Source organism: Saccostrea echinata, unplaced genomic scaffold (assembly GCF_033153115.1).
Source record: "Saccostrea echinata isolate AGI-Se365-2 ecotype Australia unplaced genomic scaffold, CSIRO_AGI_Sech_v1 ptg000017l, whole genome shotgun sequence".
Lineage (NCBI taxonomy): Eukaryota > Metazoa > Mollusca > Bivalvia > Ostreida > Ostreidae > Saccostrea > Saccostrea echinata.
The window spans coordinates 3,492,565-3,511,293 of record NW_026889766.1 but is presented as its reverse complement, the minus strand read 5'-3'; the positions used below and the strand labels follow the sequence as shown (position 1 = coordinate 3,511,293).

Below are 18,729 nucleotides of genomic sequence, written 5' to 3'. Positions count from 1 at the left end.
CCTTTTTTGGCCCTGTGAATTTCAGAAAAATTGAAACTGCTTGGTTTTAGTTGAAAATGCATTAATCATCATTTAGACCTTTGATGACTGCGTATCTGTCAATAATGGCGTAATTTTCTGGCTAGCCAATGCATTATGACGTCATGAAATGCGTCATTTTCCTCATATCCTGAAAAATTCTACAAAAACAGCCAATTTTTAAAGCTATTTTTCGATATTTAATATAGAGCGCAACCTTTGATCTGAAATATACAACTATTAATTGATAGAAAAGTTTCTGAGGATTACAAAACATGTTTTATTTTTTAGATCAGAGGGTGCGCTCATATTATTTCTCTTCTGTGGAAGTACTCAAATATACTTGTTTTCCTTAAAATTCAAGAACATTGCAATTCCATGGAGCCTGTATTCCAAGACCTTGGCTTTAAGGAGAAAATTTTCAATAGGAAATGAAAGCACTAAGTCTCTACTTTATCTTGATGTTTAAAATGGAACATAAAGTATTAGTCAATAAATTGGTATATCTACAGGGCCATTTTATGCATTAAGTGAACCTAGCTCTTTGAAGCAATTATTATCATCATATTTTTTTATTTGTAAATTCTGGGCAAAAGAAGAATGTAGACATGAAGGAAATGGAACCTTAAGAAATATCCCTGATAAATTTTGAGAGGATTCTGAATTCTGATGGACCTGACAGGATAAGTTAGCTGACATCAACATTGTCATTTTCATATTGCATAGTAAGATTTTGTTAGGAGTCCTTTCGTATATTGAAATGTACTGTAAACATTTACTTAAGTAGGTAAGAGTTTAAAAGGCTATTGTTTTCAAATTTCAAACCAGCAATTGGTACCTGAAGAGATAAATGTGCCTATGAACTCTAGTTTTACTTAATAGAACCACTAAAGCAACGATCCTATCTAACCTGATCTCTTACCCAGTATGCTTTTGTTACACTTCAAAGGTAAGGGAGGTAGTAGTCTTTCTTTAACTTCATCTCACAATGCAATGTAAAAAAAGTATGGTTTAGTCTTCTGGTCCCTCTCAGGGCCAGAGTGCCGGAGATCCCACAAAAAGTTGACAAGATATACTCAATAAGAATACCTACCCATAACAGTGCTATTTTAAATGTTGTCCAAAGATGACAAAGAAAAAAAATGCTAACAATTAGCTCCCAAACCTTAACACCACTTAATGGTACCCCTACAACCCAAATGTGACAGTGGGAAATGATAGCCCTATTTTGCCTCAGTCATGGTTGAATGCACTATTCAAAGGCAAGGTTGATAATAGCTGATATTTAACTCTTTCAAACAATGAAGTCTCCTTGGATAGAGGGTATGAAGTTACCTTGAATCAATTTTTTAGATGAAAGATCAACGTCAGAAAATAGCTTTGCATAAGAAAACTTTGTTCAGGGTATGTCTTCTCTCCCCTTGGCCTTACCTGGCTCAAATTTTACTCATAGAGTACCCATGGGTTAAGGGTGTTCAAGGACTTGAGCCAATTTTTTTCAAACAAAGTCAAGGTAAAGAAAACCTCCTTGTGTAAAATCCTTGTTCAGAGCATATTTTCTCCCCGCTTGGCTCTTTTGGGCTCATACTTTATACATACAGTCCTCTCGGGTGGAGGGTTTGCAGTGACATTGAACCAATTTTCTAGATGAAAAGTGAAGGTCAGAAAATCTCTTTGCATAAACATATACTTGTCTAGAGCAAAAGTTCTATCTAATTTTAATAGATGAAAGGTCAAAGTCAGCATACAATCCTTGTCCAGGGTTTATTGTTTTCTCCCGTTTGCCCTACCTGGATCAAACATTTATTTTCTAGGATGGTGGTCAAGTTTATAGAAAACCTCTGCAAATAAATTTCTTGATCATTTTTCCTTCCATCCAAGTCACAACGAAAACTGCAACTGAGTTCAAGGCTTAAATCCATTACAAAATACATGACTGTCTTCATATTTTGACTATGCAAAAATGAACCAAATTATGTTTGAAAATTACTCACAGAGACCCTAACCAAACTTGTTGCAGACGGGTAAACATACCTCTCTGGGTATAATTACCACAATTACCATATGGGCCTGTACAAAATTGGACTAGGCAGGAATTAATCATCGTTATTCTAATCAAAATAACGAGAAACACACTAGAGGTGTGATAAAATATATAGAACCAAGCTTTATGATAAACTTGCTGACTTTAACTTTTCAATCGTCCACTTCCCTTACTTATGCAGCAATATACCTTCATCACCTGCATACGGGGTTATATCTCTCAGTTGATCCGATACGCAAGAGCATGCTCTACGTATGTACAATTTCTAAAACGAGGTAAATTATTGACAAACAAGTTGATGAAACAAGAATAACAGCAGTCTCGTTTAAAGTCATCATTTCGTAAGTTCTATGGTCGATATAATAAACTTGTCAGGAAAAATACAATTTATCATTGAGTCAAATACTGACTGACGTTTTTCATACTTATTGTTAGACCATTATTTACACACTGAATTGTCGACGGATTTTTCCGTTATTTCCCGATCATGACATGGAGCACACGGCGGGTGTGACCGGTCGGCAGGAGATGCTCACTCCTCCATGGCACCTGATCCAAACTCTAATGTTTTGGAGGTCCGTGTTTGCTCTGCTCCTTTTTTGTAATGTTTAATTGACTTTCGAGCTTGAATACTATTCGTTTTCTCCATATATTTCATTCAGAAAGTGCGAGTATAAAAATGAATTTCATTTAGTATTCGAATGTTTCCTAGTGTACAGTCTCATAAATCCAATATGGAATGGCAAATTGTAGAGATTTTAAATGTCATGAGATTTGATCAAATTCGCTGTGCAAATGCTTCAATATTTTATGTGACTACCAAGTGCTAATACAACAGCATAACAATGCCTCAGAGAACTCCGAATAAGAGTTCTGATCATTTGGAATGGGATCTTGCTCAGTCCTTCACAGAGAGCATTTTCCAGTTCCTGTACATTTGTTGGAGGCACATCATTCGTACACATCGCTGAAGGACATCCCAAGTTTGTTCTACTGGGTTTAAGTCTGGCAAACATGAAGGACATTGCATTCGTTCAATTGTTTCATCAGAAATATATTGATCAACAACTCGAGCCTTGTATGGTATTGCGTTATTATCCATGAGATCAAAATCTTGACCAATAACAGCTGTAAAAGGACAAACAATGTTGTGAAAAATCTCATCCTGTATATAAGACCAGTTAAAGGACAATTCCGAATGAAATACTGTTCCGTAATCTATCGGAACATAACCCACTCCAAACCATGACAGAACTGCCACCAAAGTGGTTATGCTTAGCAACACAATAGTTATGGTACTATTAATTCTTTTGGCGCCGCACACAGAGACGACCATCATGGAAGTCCACACAAAACTTGATTCATCTGTGAACAGAATCGGTCTCGTAATTACCAATGTTCATGGTTATGCTAAACTCAAGACAAGCATTGCGATATATTACAGACAAACGTGGACAGATATGCATGCTGGCTTGTAAACATGCAAATTTGCTGCAGGTATCCTACGCAGCTCTGCTAAGGCTGCATAAAGGGGGCGGGGCCTAATTTATACGGGAAAAGTTTATTGTGGCATAACACAAATATATAGCAATTCCTCACAATAACAGAAAATGAAATAATTTGCGAATATAAACTGCATAAGAGTAATGAACTACATCAAAACTTACCACTGCATTCATTTTTGTCGCTAGTTAAATCCCACACAGCAAGATATAAACAAATCACTGATCGCAATGCACTTGTCGACATGACGTCATCATGGTAAAGTTTGACGCACTTTATGTGCAGTGAGAGGCGAATCAAGTAATTTTTTCACAGTGAAAAATGCATTTTATTATTAAACAGAATATTATTTGCAAATCTTAGGTAGACCATTAATACAAATCTGAAACGTTTGTTTAGTGCCATTATTTAAAAAAATATCGAGAGAATGTCACGCTGAGGTGCCTCATTTAATCACCTTTTCGCAAGGGCATACACTTAATAGATCTTGATCATTTCTTGAATACACATAACGGACATATTCCTTAACTTGAAAAGTGCTGCTGCTTTCCTGAAATCGATAGCATATCTTAATAAATACATAAAATACTTGGTAAAGGTCACACATATTTCGGCATTAGCCAGATAACTTGAAATTTAAACTAATAAAATGCGAATTCTATTTAAAGCAGCACCACTTTCCATACACTACAAGTTATGTAGAAACAATCTATTACTTTAATTTTCAATTTTAACTAGGGTATGCCCTTGCGATATTGAAATTTGTTTGTGACCTACATACAGTACACATAACATGCACTTATCACGTGACTATCAAATCACGTGACCAAACCAGATTCAGTTCAGAACGGGGTGTACAATGTTATTTCAAAGAATGTTAAAGTCATAAGATAATATAGTACCTTTACAAAAATAAATTCAGTTTAAAAGGGTATGTATTTATGCACGTTTATATTCTGTTGATTTCTTCGATGTACGCCTTAACAGTGCTGCGTATTTCTTAACGTCTGAGTGGGTTTTTGCAACCCATGATCATTCCTATACTTCCTATTCAAGATTTCGGCATGAACCGATGCGTTTCGCCAAGAGCAAATTTCACACTGCTGACGGGCTGTCGTACTTTTTGGCCTGTCACTACAGTCTTTGTGGCGCCTCCCTTCCCCTGTGTTTTGGGACCTTTCCCTTTACCTCCTTGATACGCTTTGACTGACGTTTAACTGTCAAACTAGTTGACGTTGAGCATACCCAACGGTAACATGCCTATGGCACAACCGTTGTGCTGTACATCCATATGTCGCCTCTGCGGCATGTTGTCATTAATAATGTCAGCAATTGTCAAAGTTCGAAGTCTTTAGTAATTTTTGAAAATTATAGTCTTACACAAAATTTCTTTACCTTGACCTTTGATAGCTGTTTCTTATTTTGGGAGGGGGATATTGTAAATGTGCACGTGGTTTCGGTTACTCGGTAATCGAACTTGTGCAAATAAAAAGCAGAATGTACGACAACCACATAAATATTATTCTTACAAACAAATCTCTTGTATTAAAAACAGAGAAGAAGATTTTCAAAGAATTGAAGCAATTTCACAAGACATGTATGACCAATAAAGCCCCATCCTAACAAAATAACCATGACCAAGAGGCCTTAATTCAAAATTTTGGAAGAGGCACGCTTGCTTATCCTTTCTGTGCATTTAGTTTCATTCATGTCCAGTTCACTTTATGAATTCGATATTATCGACATCGCAAAGTAGACAGTGTTGACAAGGTATTGTGTTTACCCCGTCTATTAGTATTTCTATGTTGACATTGTCATCATCGTAATATCGACAAAGTTGATACGATATCGTGATTACATCGTCTACATTGTGTTAATTCATTATGTTGACATCGTCGACATTGCAATGTTGACAATGTTGATGCGATATCGAGTTTATATTGTCTACATTGCTATTATTTCTACATTGTATGCCGACGTCGATATCGCAATATAGACAATGTTGATATATTATATGAGTTAACAACGTTGCGATAACGACGATGTGAACGATGTAAACAAGAAAAAGGATTCAATGTTGACACAATGTCAGCTCGATATCGTCCAACGTTGCAATGTCGACAAAGTAAGCGATGTAAATAAGAAAACATAATGCAACGTTGAAACGATGTCGACTCGATATCGTCCAACATTGCAATGTCGACGATGTGAACGATGTAAACAAGAAAACAGAATGCAACGTTGAAGCAATGTCGACTCGATATCGTCCAACATTTCGATGTCGACGATGTGAACGATGTAAACAATAAAAACAATGCTAACCCTGACAAGATGTCCACTCGATATCGTTTAACATTGCAACAGACATAAACACAGATATTGCCCAACATTGCTATATCGACAATGTAATCAGAATATGAGAGCGCAATATTGACACGATGTTGTCATGATTTAATCCAAAATTGGAATGTTGAAATAGTTGACAATGCTAGTTGAATGAGGAGTAATTTAAATGTCTTATGAATTTAGAGGTATATATACAGCGATGTCGACAATATCGATAAAATATCGTGTACTGGACATACCTCTTTAGTTTGTCTCCTAAAAATAAAGCTGAGAGAAAAAGACTTTAAAGAATATTACATTACCTATATGATTTATAAAGCCCAACTCTTACATCAAAACTCCAAATCTAAGGACCATGAATTTCACAGTTTGCTTCTGAGGTATCATTGCTTATTGGAATTCATAAAATAAGCAAGCATTTAACGAATAAGTTGATTACATGTATATAAGGATATAAAGAATCTCGTTTATACACAACATTTTGCAAATTCTATGGTTGAAACAATGGCTATGATTGCAACTACAATCTCTCGTTAAGTCAATTTTTTTCACTGAATTGTCTACTGATTTCTTCAGTTTCCCGATAATGACAAAGAGCAAACAACGGATGCGACCGGACGACAGGGGATGCTCACTCATCCAAGGGACCTGGTCCTTCCTCTGTTTTCAGAGGTCCTTGTGGCTCTGCTAACAATTTTGTATTGTTTGCTTTGACTTCGTAATTCTCATATTTTATAAATGCTTAAAGTTTGACTGCTTAATGTCTAGGAGTAAAGAAGACTGTTTGAACCCAACCCCTCAGGTTCCAACAAATTTGATGTCGATATCGACAATATAACGTCGATATCGTAATGCTATCGATCCTGATCATTACTATGGAATTGGAAATACTGGATAAATATTAAACTTAGTTTTATTTCGACACCGTTGATATCGGCAATATCATCGATATCGATACAGATCTGTACAATTTATTTCCAAATTGAAGAATAACATATTTATAGAAGATCGCAAGTATAATGTCGATGTGTATTCATTATTTGGCATAAATATCTAAATAAATAAGGATGACAAATAAAGGGCAAGGGGTTGTTTTTTTTTCCAGAAGGTTAGGGTTAGGGTAAGGTTTTGGGTAAGGATGAGCGTTGGTAAAAATATTATGGCTTGCGGAATCATAATTCGATATCGGTACGATTTCGACATTAGGGCAAACTTAATAATCAGAAAGTACATACTCATAAATGTTGCATAAAGAAATAAAGCCACAAGAATGATTTCGAAAATGATTTGATATCCATACGATATCGTCGATATCGACAATATCGATAGCAAGTACAATCTCCCTAAATTTAAAGTATTTAAACAAAGACATACATACACAATGACAAAGACAGCAGTTTGAAATGCTTGAGCAAACATGATTCGACATCGAAATGATATCGACGATATCGACACTAAAGGGGAGAAGTTTCAGAAAATGATAGCATTCAGGTAACATTACATTGAGCTAGGTAACCAAAATCCATTGAACAATCAGGATTCAATATCAATGCGATATCGTGGATATGTACAGTAAGAAAAGCTTTGTAAATAGTGTGTCCTGTAACATACGAACAAGAAAAAGAAACATTTTAGCAAACTATGAAAAATTAATCTGTCGATATCGTAACTACATCTTGTCTTGGACTTTACTCGGTTCCAAAGAGCCAGGAACATGAAATTCACAATTTTCTTCTCCTTTTGCGTACAGATGCTATATACCAAAATTGATTAAAATTGATATAAAGGCCACACAGAAAAAGCTGAATATGTTTAAATATAACACACGACAGACGACAAATGACAACAGACGAAGACATATAGCAATAAGTCACCTGAGTAAATGAACAACCTCATCTCCCAATGTAATGTTAAAATGTGACAATGTTCGGATGACATAATTGCCTCAAAGACTCTCTGAAAACATAAGAAGGGACACTTTCTATGATCCCTTACCATTGTCTAGTGTTGGTTTGTTTCATTATTCAAAGATGGCGGAGAGAAAAAAATGCTTGGAACAACCCACTTGGTGGAACCCCTACAGTTCCAACTTAAAAGCGAAAATGATAAGACCCCCCCCCCCCCCACCCATTCTGCCACAAAAGTGCTTTCATGCACACTTCAAAGAAAAGGGGGTAATAGACGAATCATAAATTTTCTTGAAAAATGAACAAGAAAAAAAATAAAGTTTCTATCAGAATATTGGCAATGTCCAGTCTTAAAGACCCTCCAAAAACTGAAAAGGAATACTCCCTATAATCCCTTATCCTTCCCTTGTGTTGGTTTGTTCTGGTGTTCAAATATTGCGGAAAAAAAATACTTCAAAAAGGGCTTTCAACCAAAGCACAACTAGGTGGTTCCCCTAAAGTCTTAATCTGAGTTCGGCAAATGATAGCCTGATAGGCCACCTACTATGCCCAACTAACGGTATGATGCATTTCAAGTTTCAAAAAAAGTCTTATAATAACTGATCTTTATCCGTGTTTCAATATTCAATGTAAACAAACGACAAAATTCAACAGGCCCCCATCAAGTCCGAGAGAACCCGATAAAATTTTTCAATGATCCTCAACCAATCAACAGTATTAGTTTATTCTAGGGGCCTAAGATGATTTAAAAATGAAAGCTTGAAATACGCCCCCCATCCATGGCACAACTTGGTGGTAACACTACAGCCCCATTCTGAAAGCGGGAAATGATAGTCCTAGGGGCCCTCTACCTTGCCCCAGAAATGATTTGAAGCACACTTCAAAGATAAGGGGTGTGCTGTCACAGTTCTTATTTTTTATTTATTTTTGTTTGCTTTTTTGTGTAATTATACGGAGTGAAATATGTGTATTATTCAGATATCAGAAAGAGTTATCCTTCTTTGTAAATTTTTGAATTATCTTCCTTGAGTGGAAATCTTTTGTGTCAGGAGTTATCTCCCTCATTTTCTCGTGCAAGTTTTCATTCAGTCTGCCATTAGAGTTCCATCCATGAGGATGTACATGTAACATTCTACCTTCTTACGATTTGTGGCCTATTACCATGTAAGTTTTTATAGGAAACTTTTGTAACTTCATACCTATTATTTGTAAAGTTTTTTGGTGATTATTTATAGAGTTTTTGTGTATTGAAAACTTATTCAGACCGGTATTTTTTGTAAAGTTTAAAGTCACTGAAGTCACGAGAATTAGTTATTGTTATTCAATTTATCTAATATGCTTTATAGTAATTTGTTATTATGATAAGGTTTATAAGTGAGCTATTTCTATGGAACACCGTTATTGTCTTTTTGGTATATCAGTATTATAGTATTTGATTTTGTTTATTTCAGTTATTTACCTCATTCGCTCACTCGCTCATTCGCTTACTCGCTCGTGTAGACTCACTCGCTCACTTAGGCTCACTCACATAGGCTCACTTTGTCTCACTCACCTAGGCTCATTCGCTCATTCACTGATTGGAATATGAATTCGCTTGTTAATAAATATGGAACCAGTTACCATGTGTTCTTCAATGATCAAGTATGAGGTGTGAGGTGTGAGGTTTAGCTAGCTGTTCCAGACAGCATAGTAAATAAATGTCAATTGGCCAGAACCAAACCCAGAATTTGAGGATGAGTGATCATCATCAAGAAGAAGAAGATGACGAACACCAGATGGTTGATCAAGAAGAAGATGACAAAAACCAGGCCTCTGCCAGGCCGAAACGTCACAGGGATCTAACTGAGAAAGGTCAAGAACTCCTAGACAAACAGATTAACACTTACTCAGCTCGTTTACAAAAGTTATGGAAAAATGTAGACACTATCATCGAGGAAGTAGACCACACATCTTCTAAAAATCCAGAACTCATCATACATTTGAAATCACAATTAGAAACAAGAATAGATGCATTCGACGTACTCTTCAGTGAATTCTGTGGTTTTCTGGAAAGACATCGAACTGAAAAATGTGTACATGAACTTCAAAAACTCAAGTTTTCAAAGAAAGGATATTCTATCTTATTTGATACTGCTTTCAGAAAACTGAATGCATTGTACCAACAGTCACCACAGCTTCATGAACAGAAACCACCTCAGGAAGAAGATGTTCATTCAAATAGGTCAACTAAGAGATCACAAGAAAATGCCTCACAAACTTCTTCAATCAGCAGTAAACAAAGCTCATTGTCTGAAAAGAGAAAGAAAGCAGAAATTGCCCGTGCCAAATTAAAATATACCGAACTTGAAATGAAAATTAAGAAGGAACAATCTCTTCTAGCATTAGAAAGAGCTAAGTCTCAGAAAATGACAGACGATTTAGAAGCAGATCTACAATTACTATCTGTTAAAAAGGAAGTCGCAGTTGCTGAAGCGGAAATTCTCAGTGAAGAGGAAGGAAGTCAGTGTGGTCATAGTGATACATGTATTAAACATTTAGAGAGTGTTGACAGTAAAGAACGTACAAAATCATATGTAGAGCAACATGCTCAAATCAGAACTCAAAATAAAAACATTTGTGTAGAACCTGAAACTATTGTGAAAGAAAATGTTAATCAACATAGTCAGAGTTGCATTCCAGAACCTTGTACATCTATACTGAATCCTCAGGCTCTTCCATACTTTCCACCACAGCCGTCCTGGAGTGTAGGAGGACAAGCAGTGACTTCAGATTTCACTCGTTATCTCTTGAAAAAAGACTTGATGCTTTCACGTCTCATCAAATTTAATGACAAACCTGAATTCTACCCGTCATGGAAAGCAACCTTTAAATCTGTTATGAGAGACTTACAAGTGACACCAGGAGAGGAAATTGACTTTCTTATCAAATTCACTAGTCTATCAGCACAACAACAGATTATCAGCATTAAAGCAGCAAGTGCCAGCAATCCAGTGCATGGACTTCAGAGAATTTGGCAAAGATTAGAGGAGAGATTTGGTTGTCCTGAAATGATAGAATCTGCTTTAAAAACAAAACTGAACTCATTTGCTCCTATTACATCGAAAGATTATCGTCGTCTATATGACTTGTCTGATATTTTGGATGAAATCCTAGCAGCAAAAGAAGATATCCGTTACCAGTCATTACTTGCATATTTTGATGCGTCGACAGGAGTGACACCTATCGTCATGAAGCTTCCGTACCAACTTCAAGAAAAATGGACGAATACAGCAGTGAAATACATAAGTGAACATCATGTTGTGTTTCCCCCATTTCATGTATTTGCAAACTTTATTCGTGAGCAAAGCCGTATCAAGAACAATCCCAGTTTTGCTTATACAGATAGAAACTTGCATATGCAGAAACACAGTGACAAAACTCTGAAGATTTCAAGCAGGAAAACAGCTGTGTCTCGGCAACCACAGATTCTTCGTAACTCAGGAAAAGAAAACCAGTGTCCCCTTCATAAGACAAACCATTCCTTGGAACAGTGCAGAGCTTTCAGAACAAAGCCATTTGACGAACGGAGGAAGATCTTGAAAGATAACAATTTGTGTTATAGATGTTGTTCAAGAGATCATAAACAAGCAGAGTGTCATTCTGATGTGCAGTGTGGAGAATGTGGAAGCAAATTTCACACATCACCATTACATGTGAACAGGACAAAAGTTCAGACTTCATACCCTTGGAGAAACTATGGCGGGGAGAATTTCACTGAGAGACAAGTTTTAGATTCTGAAAATGTGAACAACCCAGCTGTGAATTCTAAGTGTACACAAATCTGTGGACAAACATTTGGTGGAAAATCTTGTGCTAAAACCATTCTGGTGCATGTGTACCCAAAACACTGTCCGCAAAAATCTGTGAAAATTTATGCAGTGATTGATGACCAGTCAAACAGAACACTTGCTAAACCAGAACTCTTTGATCTTATGGACACTCATGGAACTATGACAAATTACCTGTTAACATCTTGTTCAGGAAAAGTTCAAAGGTCAGGACGTAAAGTTCATGGATTAGTTGTTGAGTCATTAGATGGACAAAACTGTATAGATATACCTACCATCATTGAGTGTGATGAAATTCCTGAAGTCAGAGAGGAAATTCCTACACCAGATGTAGCCCTACATTATGAACATTTGCATGACATTGCTGATCACATACCACCAGTTGATCCTAATGCAGAAATCCTGTTACTGATAGGAAGGGACATAACCAAAGCACATCACGTTTTAGACCAACGCATTGGATTGGGAAATCAACCCTATGCCCAAAAACTGTCCCTTGGTTGGACTATCATTGGTGAGACTTGTTTGGGAAAAACCCATAAACCAGATGTCATTAATGTCATGAAAACTTGTGTTCTACCTGATGGCCGTCCAACTCTGATGCTACCTTGCAACAGTAACTTACAGGTCAAAGAAAAAATCCTCAATGAAACCTCAACAAACATCATGTGTACAAAAACTGAAATTGGTGAAAGTGTTTTTCAGAGGACAGAGAATGATGAAAAGTTAGGACTTTCTATGGATGATCATGAGTTCTTAGACATCATGAATTTAGAATTTACAAAAGATCTTGATGGACATTGGCAAGCTCCACTTCCTTTTCGTAAGGACCGTCAAAGACTAGTAAACAACTATGATCAAGCTAGGAAGAGAGCAAAACAGTTAGATTACACTTTGCAGAAGGATCCTACAAAGAAAGAACATTTTGTGGAATTTATGGATGCATTGTTCAAGAATCATCATGCAGAAATAGCACCGCCTCTACAGAATGGAGAAGAGTGTTGGTACTTACCATTGTGTGGAGTTTACAACCCAAAGAAACCAAACAAAATTCGAGTTGTGTTTGATTCTTCAGCAAAATTCGAAGAAAAGTCGCTTAACAACGTACTACTTACCGGACCAGACTTGACAAACAGTCTTCTGGGTGTTTTACTACGGTTCCGCAGAGAGAAAGTCGCATTAATTGGAGATATTGAACAGATGTTTTATTGTTTTAAAGTCTATGAACCTCATCGAAATTTCTTGCGATTTCTATGGCATGAAGACAACAATCCTGAAAAGAGACTGATCGAATACCGTATGACTGTTCACATCTTCGGAAACAGTCCCTCGCCAGCCATCGCAACCTACGGATTACGCAAGACTGTGAAGGAAGTAGAAGATATGTTTGGGACAGATGTAATTCAGTATGTAGAACGTGATTTTTATGTGGATGATGGATTAACATCACAACCTACTGTAGAAAAAGCTGTGGACCTAATGAAAAGAACACAGAAAGCATTGAGTTATGGGAAATTACGTCTACACAAAATAGCTTCAAACAACCAGGAAGTTATGAACGCTTTTCCACCTAGTGATCTGTCAAGTGAAATGAAAGACTTGGATTTATCAAAAGACAATCTACCAACACAGCGCAGTCTAGGACTTAATTGGGACTTACAGTCAGATTCGTTTTTCTTTAAAATTTCAAATGATGTCAAACCATTCACAAGAAGAGGTGTGTTATCAACAATAAATAGTATATTTGACCCCCTAGGATTTCTCGCCCCAATTATCATCCAAGGCAAGTCACTTATGAGGAATCTACTTCAAGAAACGGTCAACTGGGATGAACCTTTACCAGAAAATCAGTCTACTCAGTGGGAAAAATGGAAAAATTCCTTACAACATCTCCAAAATCTACACATTCCAAGAGTTTACATAGAACTGACTCAGTCGTGGAGTGAGACAATGAACAAAACAATTCACATTTTTTGTGATGCTTCAGAATCAGCAATATCAGCAGTGGCCTATGTAGAATCACAAGGAAACTTTGGATTTATCCTCGGCAAATCAAAACTTGCGCCCTTAAAAGGACATTCGATACCACGTTTAGAACTTTGTGGCGCTGTGCTAGCTGTGGAAATTGCTAAGTGTGTATCAGAACAGCTAGAATTACCGATTGAACATTTTAAGTTTTACTGTGATAGTAAAGTAGTGTTGGGATATATTTTCAACAATTCAAGGAGATTCTATCAGTATGTGGCAAACAGAGTGATGCAAATTCGTAAAGTGACCAAACCAGATCAGTGGTCATACATATCAACAGACAAAAATCCAGCTGATCAAGCAACAAGACAGATACCAGTTAAAGCTCTACAAAACAGTACTTGGCTCTTAGGACCATCACCTGCACACTTACAACAGATTCAGCACCCATGCGTATCTTATGAGATGGTGGACCCAGATTCAGACAGGGAAGTCAGACAAGAAATCACTTGTCTAAAGGTTGACATTTCTAGACTTGGACTGAAATCAGAAAGATTCTCATGTTTTTCGCAATGGAGGAAACTTGTTGAAACTATTGCCAGACTTCAGCATATAGCACATTCCTTTCAACAAGGAGACAGTAAATGCTCTGGGTGGCATGTGTGTGAAGATTCAAGAACTGTGGAAAATTTCAACAAAGCTGAGAAACTTATCATCAAAATTGTGCAGAATGAAGTGTATTTAGAAGAAATTCAGTGCATATTGAAAGAAAAACCTCTACCTAGAGATAGTAACATTTTACCTCTTTCGCCATTCTTGGATAAAGATGGAATACTGAGAGTCGGAGGACGTCTCAACAAAAGTTCTTTACCAATCAATGAGAAAAATCCAGTGATAATACCCAGAAACCATCATATAGCGTTGTTGATTGTTCGTGACTATCATGAACTCTGTAAACATCAAGGTCGCCACTTAACAGCAGGAGCGATTCGTAGTGCTGGATTCTGGATAATAGGAGCCAGAAAATTAGTTTCATCCATACTTCACAACTGTGTCAAATGCAGAAAATTACGTGGAAAGCTATTGTGTCAAAAAATGTCGGACCTTCCTACCGATCGTTTGGAGCCTAGTCCACCATTTACTTACATTGGCCTGGATACGTTTGGACCATGGGAGATAGTTACTCGTCGGACGCGTGGAGGATCTGCAAACTCGAAAAGATGGGCAATCTTATTTACCTGCCTTACAACGAGAGGAATTCACATTGAAGTTGTGGAGGAGTTAAGCTCTTCATCATTTATCAATGCCTTTAAGCGGTTTGAAGTCATTCGAGGAAAAGTTACCCAAATTCGTTCAGATCAAGGAACCAATTTCGTGGGTGCTATAAATGACCTGAAAATTGATTCAACTGGACTCAACTTGGAAGACGGTAAAATCAAAAACTTCCTTTATGAGTGTGGAACTACTTGGAAGTTTAATCCACCCCACTCTTCGCATATGGGTGGCGCATGGGAACGCCTCATTGGAGTAGTAAGACGTGTGATTGATGCAGTTATGTTGGAGATACCAGCTAGATCACTAACTCATGAAACACTGACGACATTTATGGCAGAAGTTTCAGCAATCGTAAATGCCAGACCATTAGTCCCCTTATCGGAAGATGCAGATGAACCGTACCCTCTGAGCCCTTCCATGATACTTACCCAGAAAACTCCTGTGATCGTCGACCTTCCTGTTGACAAGATGAACATGTATCAAGCTCAGTGGAAACGCGTACAGCATATGGCAGATTTATTCTGGACACGCTGGAGAAAAGAGTATCTTTATACTTTACAGATTCGTCGCAAGTGGACGCGTAGTGAAAGAAACATTACACAAGGTGATATTGTGTTACTTCGCGATAAAGATGTTCATCGTAACCTTTGGCCTATGGGTGTCATTGTGAAAGTGTTTCCCAGTGATGACGGGAAAGTTCGTAAAGCTGAAATTCGTGTCACGAAACGCGGTTGCCAGTCGTCAACATTCATTCGTCCAGTTACAGAGATGGTGCTGCTACTATCCAATGACATTGATGTATAGCTTGTAATTGTATATGTGATGTTAGAAACATCAGACGGGGAGTGTGCTGTCACAGTTCTTATTTTTTATTTATTTTTGTTTGCTTTTTTGTGTAATTATACGGAGTGAAATATGTGTATTATTCAGATATCAGAAAGAGTTATCCTTCTTTGTAAATTTTTGAATTATCTTCCTTGAGTGGAAATCTTTTGTGTCAGGAGTTATCTCCCTCATTTTCTCGTGCAAGTTTTCATTCAGTCTGCCATTAGAGTTCCATCCATGAGGATGTACATGTAACATTCTACCTTCTTACGATTTGTGGCCTATTACCATGTAAGTTTTTATAGGAAACTTTTGTAACTTCATACCTATTATTTGTAAAGTTTTTTGGTGATTATTTATAGAGTTTTTGTGTATTGAAAACTTATTCAGACCGGTATTTTTTGTAAAGTTTAAAGTCACTGAAGTCACGAGAATTAGTTATTGTTATTCAATTTATCTAATATGCTTTATAGTAATTTGTTATTATGATAAGGTTTATAAGTGAGCTATTTCTATGGAACACCGTTATTGTCTTTTTGGTATATCAGTATTATAGTATTTGATTTTGTTTATTTCAGTTATTTACCTCATTCGCTCACTCGCTCATTCGCTTACTCGCTCGTGTAGACTCACTCGCTCACTTAGGCTCACTCACATAGGCTCACTTTGTCTCACTCACCTAGGCTCATTCGCTCATTCACTGATTGGAATATGAATTCGCTTGTTAATAAATATGGAACCAGTTACCATGTGTTCTTCAATGATCAAGTATGAGGTGTGAGGTGTGAGGTTTAGCTAGCTGTTCCAGACAGCATAAGGGGTATAATAGCTGACCTTTAACCCGTTTATTAAAACACAAAGTGAAAAACAACAAAGTTCAGGTAAGCTAACTGGCCCCTTCCTTTCCTTGGGACCCTTCATAAAACAGGCAATGGATTCTCCCTAAGGTCCTTAACCTTTCACTAGTGTTAGTTTGTTCTAATAGCCAAAGATGGTTGTAAAATGAATGCTTGAAATACGCCCCCCACCCTTGGCACCACTTGGTGGTACCCTACAGCCCCATTCTGAAAGCGGGAAATGATAGTCCTAGGGGCCCTCTACCTTGCCCCAGTAATGATTTGAAACAAACTTCAAAGATAAGGGGTATAATAGCTGACGTTTAACCTGTATATTAAAACACAAAGTTAAAAATTACAAAGTTCAGGTTAGCTTACCAGCCCTATTTTTTACCCGGGACCCTTCAAAAACCTGGCAAGTGGTTCTCCCTAAGGTCCTTAACCTTTCACTAGTGTTACTTTGTTCTAGTAGCCAAAACTGGTTTCAAAATGAATGCTTGAAATACGCCCCCACCCTTGGCACCACTTGGTGGTAACACTACAGCCCCATTCTGATAGCGGGAAATGATAGTCCTAGGGGCCCTCTACCTTGCCCCAGTAATGATTTGAAGCATACTTCAAAGATAAGGGATATAATAGCTGACCTTTAACCCGTTTATTAAAACTCAAAGTGAAAAACAACAAAGTTCAGGTAAGCTAACTGGGCCCTTCCTTTCCTTGGGACCCTTCATAAAACCTGCAAGGAATTCTCCCTGAAGTCCTTAACCTTTCACTAGTGTTACTTTGTTCTAATAGCCAACGATGGTTTCAAAATGAATGCTTGAAATACGCCCCCCACACTTGGCACCACTTGGTGGTACCACTACAGCCCCATTCTGAAAGCGGGAAATGATAGTCCTAGGGGCCCTCTACCTTGCCCCAGTAATAATTTGAAGCACACTTCAAAGATAAGGGGTATAACAGCTGACTTTTAACCTGTATATCAATACACAAAGTGAAAAACAACAAAGTTCAGGTTACCTCATTGGCCTTTTCTAGTCATTGGAACCTGTCAAAAAGTTGACAAGGGATACTCCCTAAAGCTCTTATCTTTTTACCAGTTTAGTGATAGTATATTCTAGTGATCAATGATGGTTGTAAAATGAATGCTTGAAAGATGTTCCCCACCGTGGGCACCACTTGGTGGTGCCACTACAGCCTTATACCGATTGCGTGAAATGACAGTCCTAGAAATCTTCTAGCTTGCCACAGTAATGATTTAAAACTTCTAAGATAAGAGGTATAATAGCTGCTTGAAATATGTAACCCGCCCTTGGCACCACTTGGTGGTACCACTTCAGCCTAATTTTTATGGCCGTATATAATAGCCCTGTGGACCCTTTACCTTGTGCCAGTAATTGTTCGAAGCACACTTCAAGGGTTATAACTTAAAATAGATTAAATTACCTTCAAACCCTTATCAATGTAAGTATTAGGAGTAAGCAAATTTCAGGTTAGCCTTTTGGCACCATCATGTTCCTGGGACCCGTAAAAGAGCTTAAAAGGGATTCTCCCCAAAGTACTTAACCTATTTCTAATGTTGGTTTGTTCTTAAGCGGTCAAAGATGGTGACATTTTCCTTTTTTGTTTGTTTGTTTTGAAACCGCATAATTTTCCTTATGCAGGTGAGCTTAACTGCCTCCAAGTGTTTGAATTATTAAATAATTAAGTGTTGCATTAATCATCTAATTATGAATTATAAATTGTCGAAAATGAGGTATTAAACAGTATTGCGTCAGAGCACTCTTAGTCCTTTGATGAATTTCCTTATTGGCTGCCAGCTTCTACGGGCGTAGTGGTTGCTGTTATTTCCTGCTAGCTTCAGTCTAGTGATATTTATAAATTAATGTAAACTAAATAAATATGTACATTTGTAAGAGAAAAATTCACTTGCCCGATCGGACAAGTACGTCGACAATTTCCTTGCCCGAACTGAGAATTTACTTGTCCCGGGCAATCGGACAACCGTTAATGTCGATCACTGTACAGTCATTACCAGCAAAAATCATTTTAACCTATTCTGAATAACGATAGCTAAACAGTGAAGTTTACAGAAAATATATACTATTACTCCACACAAAAAGAACCCTTTATATAATACCCGTACTGAAAATTATTTATGGTATTAAATTGCAGGGAAG

At 37.2% G+C, this 18,729-nt stretch overlaps 1 protein-coding gene and 2 long non-coding RNA genes across 3 annotated transcripts; all 3 read left to right on the top strand.

Annotated features, from left to right (window-relative positions):
- Nucleotides 1-8,746: 8,746 nt before the first annotated feature.
- LOC133189145 (uncharacterized) lies at nucleotides 8,747-9,435 on the top strand. The gene is made up of 2 exons (XR_009721419.1): nucleotides 8,747-8,982; nucleotides 9,270-9,435. It is a non-coding gene; the product is annotated as an uncharacterized LOC133189145 (long non-coding RNA).
- A 116-nt stretch (nucleotides 9,436-9,551) lies between these two features.
- Nucleotides 9,552-15,558, top strand: LOC133189238 (uncharacterized). The gene is made up of 2 exons (XM_061324641.1): nucleotides 9,552-15,364; nucleotides 15,450-15,558. Exons 1-2 carry the CDS (start codon nucleotides 9,552-9,554, stop codon nucleotides 15,556-15,558), a joined length of 5,922 nt encoding a protein of 1,973 aa, XP_061180625.1.
- A 60-nt stretch (nucleotides 15,559-15,618) lies between these two features.
- On the top strand, nucleotides 15,619-16,457 carry LOC133189334 (uncharacterized). Its single transcript, XR_009721437.1, has 2 exons — nucleotides 15,619-16,004; nucleotides 16,292-16,457. It is a non-coding gene; the product is annotated as an uncharacterized LOC133189334 (long non-coding RNA).
- The last annotated feature ends 2,272 nt before the right edge of the window (nucleotides 16,458-18,729 follow it).

Bases quoted from the DNA above. Each gene is read 5' to 3' on its own strand.
- LOC133189238 (XM_061324641.1), top strand. From the start codon at position 9,552: ATGAGTGATCATCATCAAGAAGAAGAAGATGACGAACACCAGATGGTT. The intron at 15,365-15,449 runs GTATCAAGCTCA...TATACTTTACAG, and splicing joins CCTGTTGACAAGATGAACAT to ATTCGTCGCAAGTGGACGCG.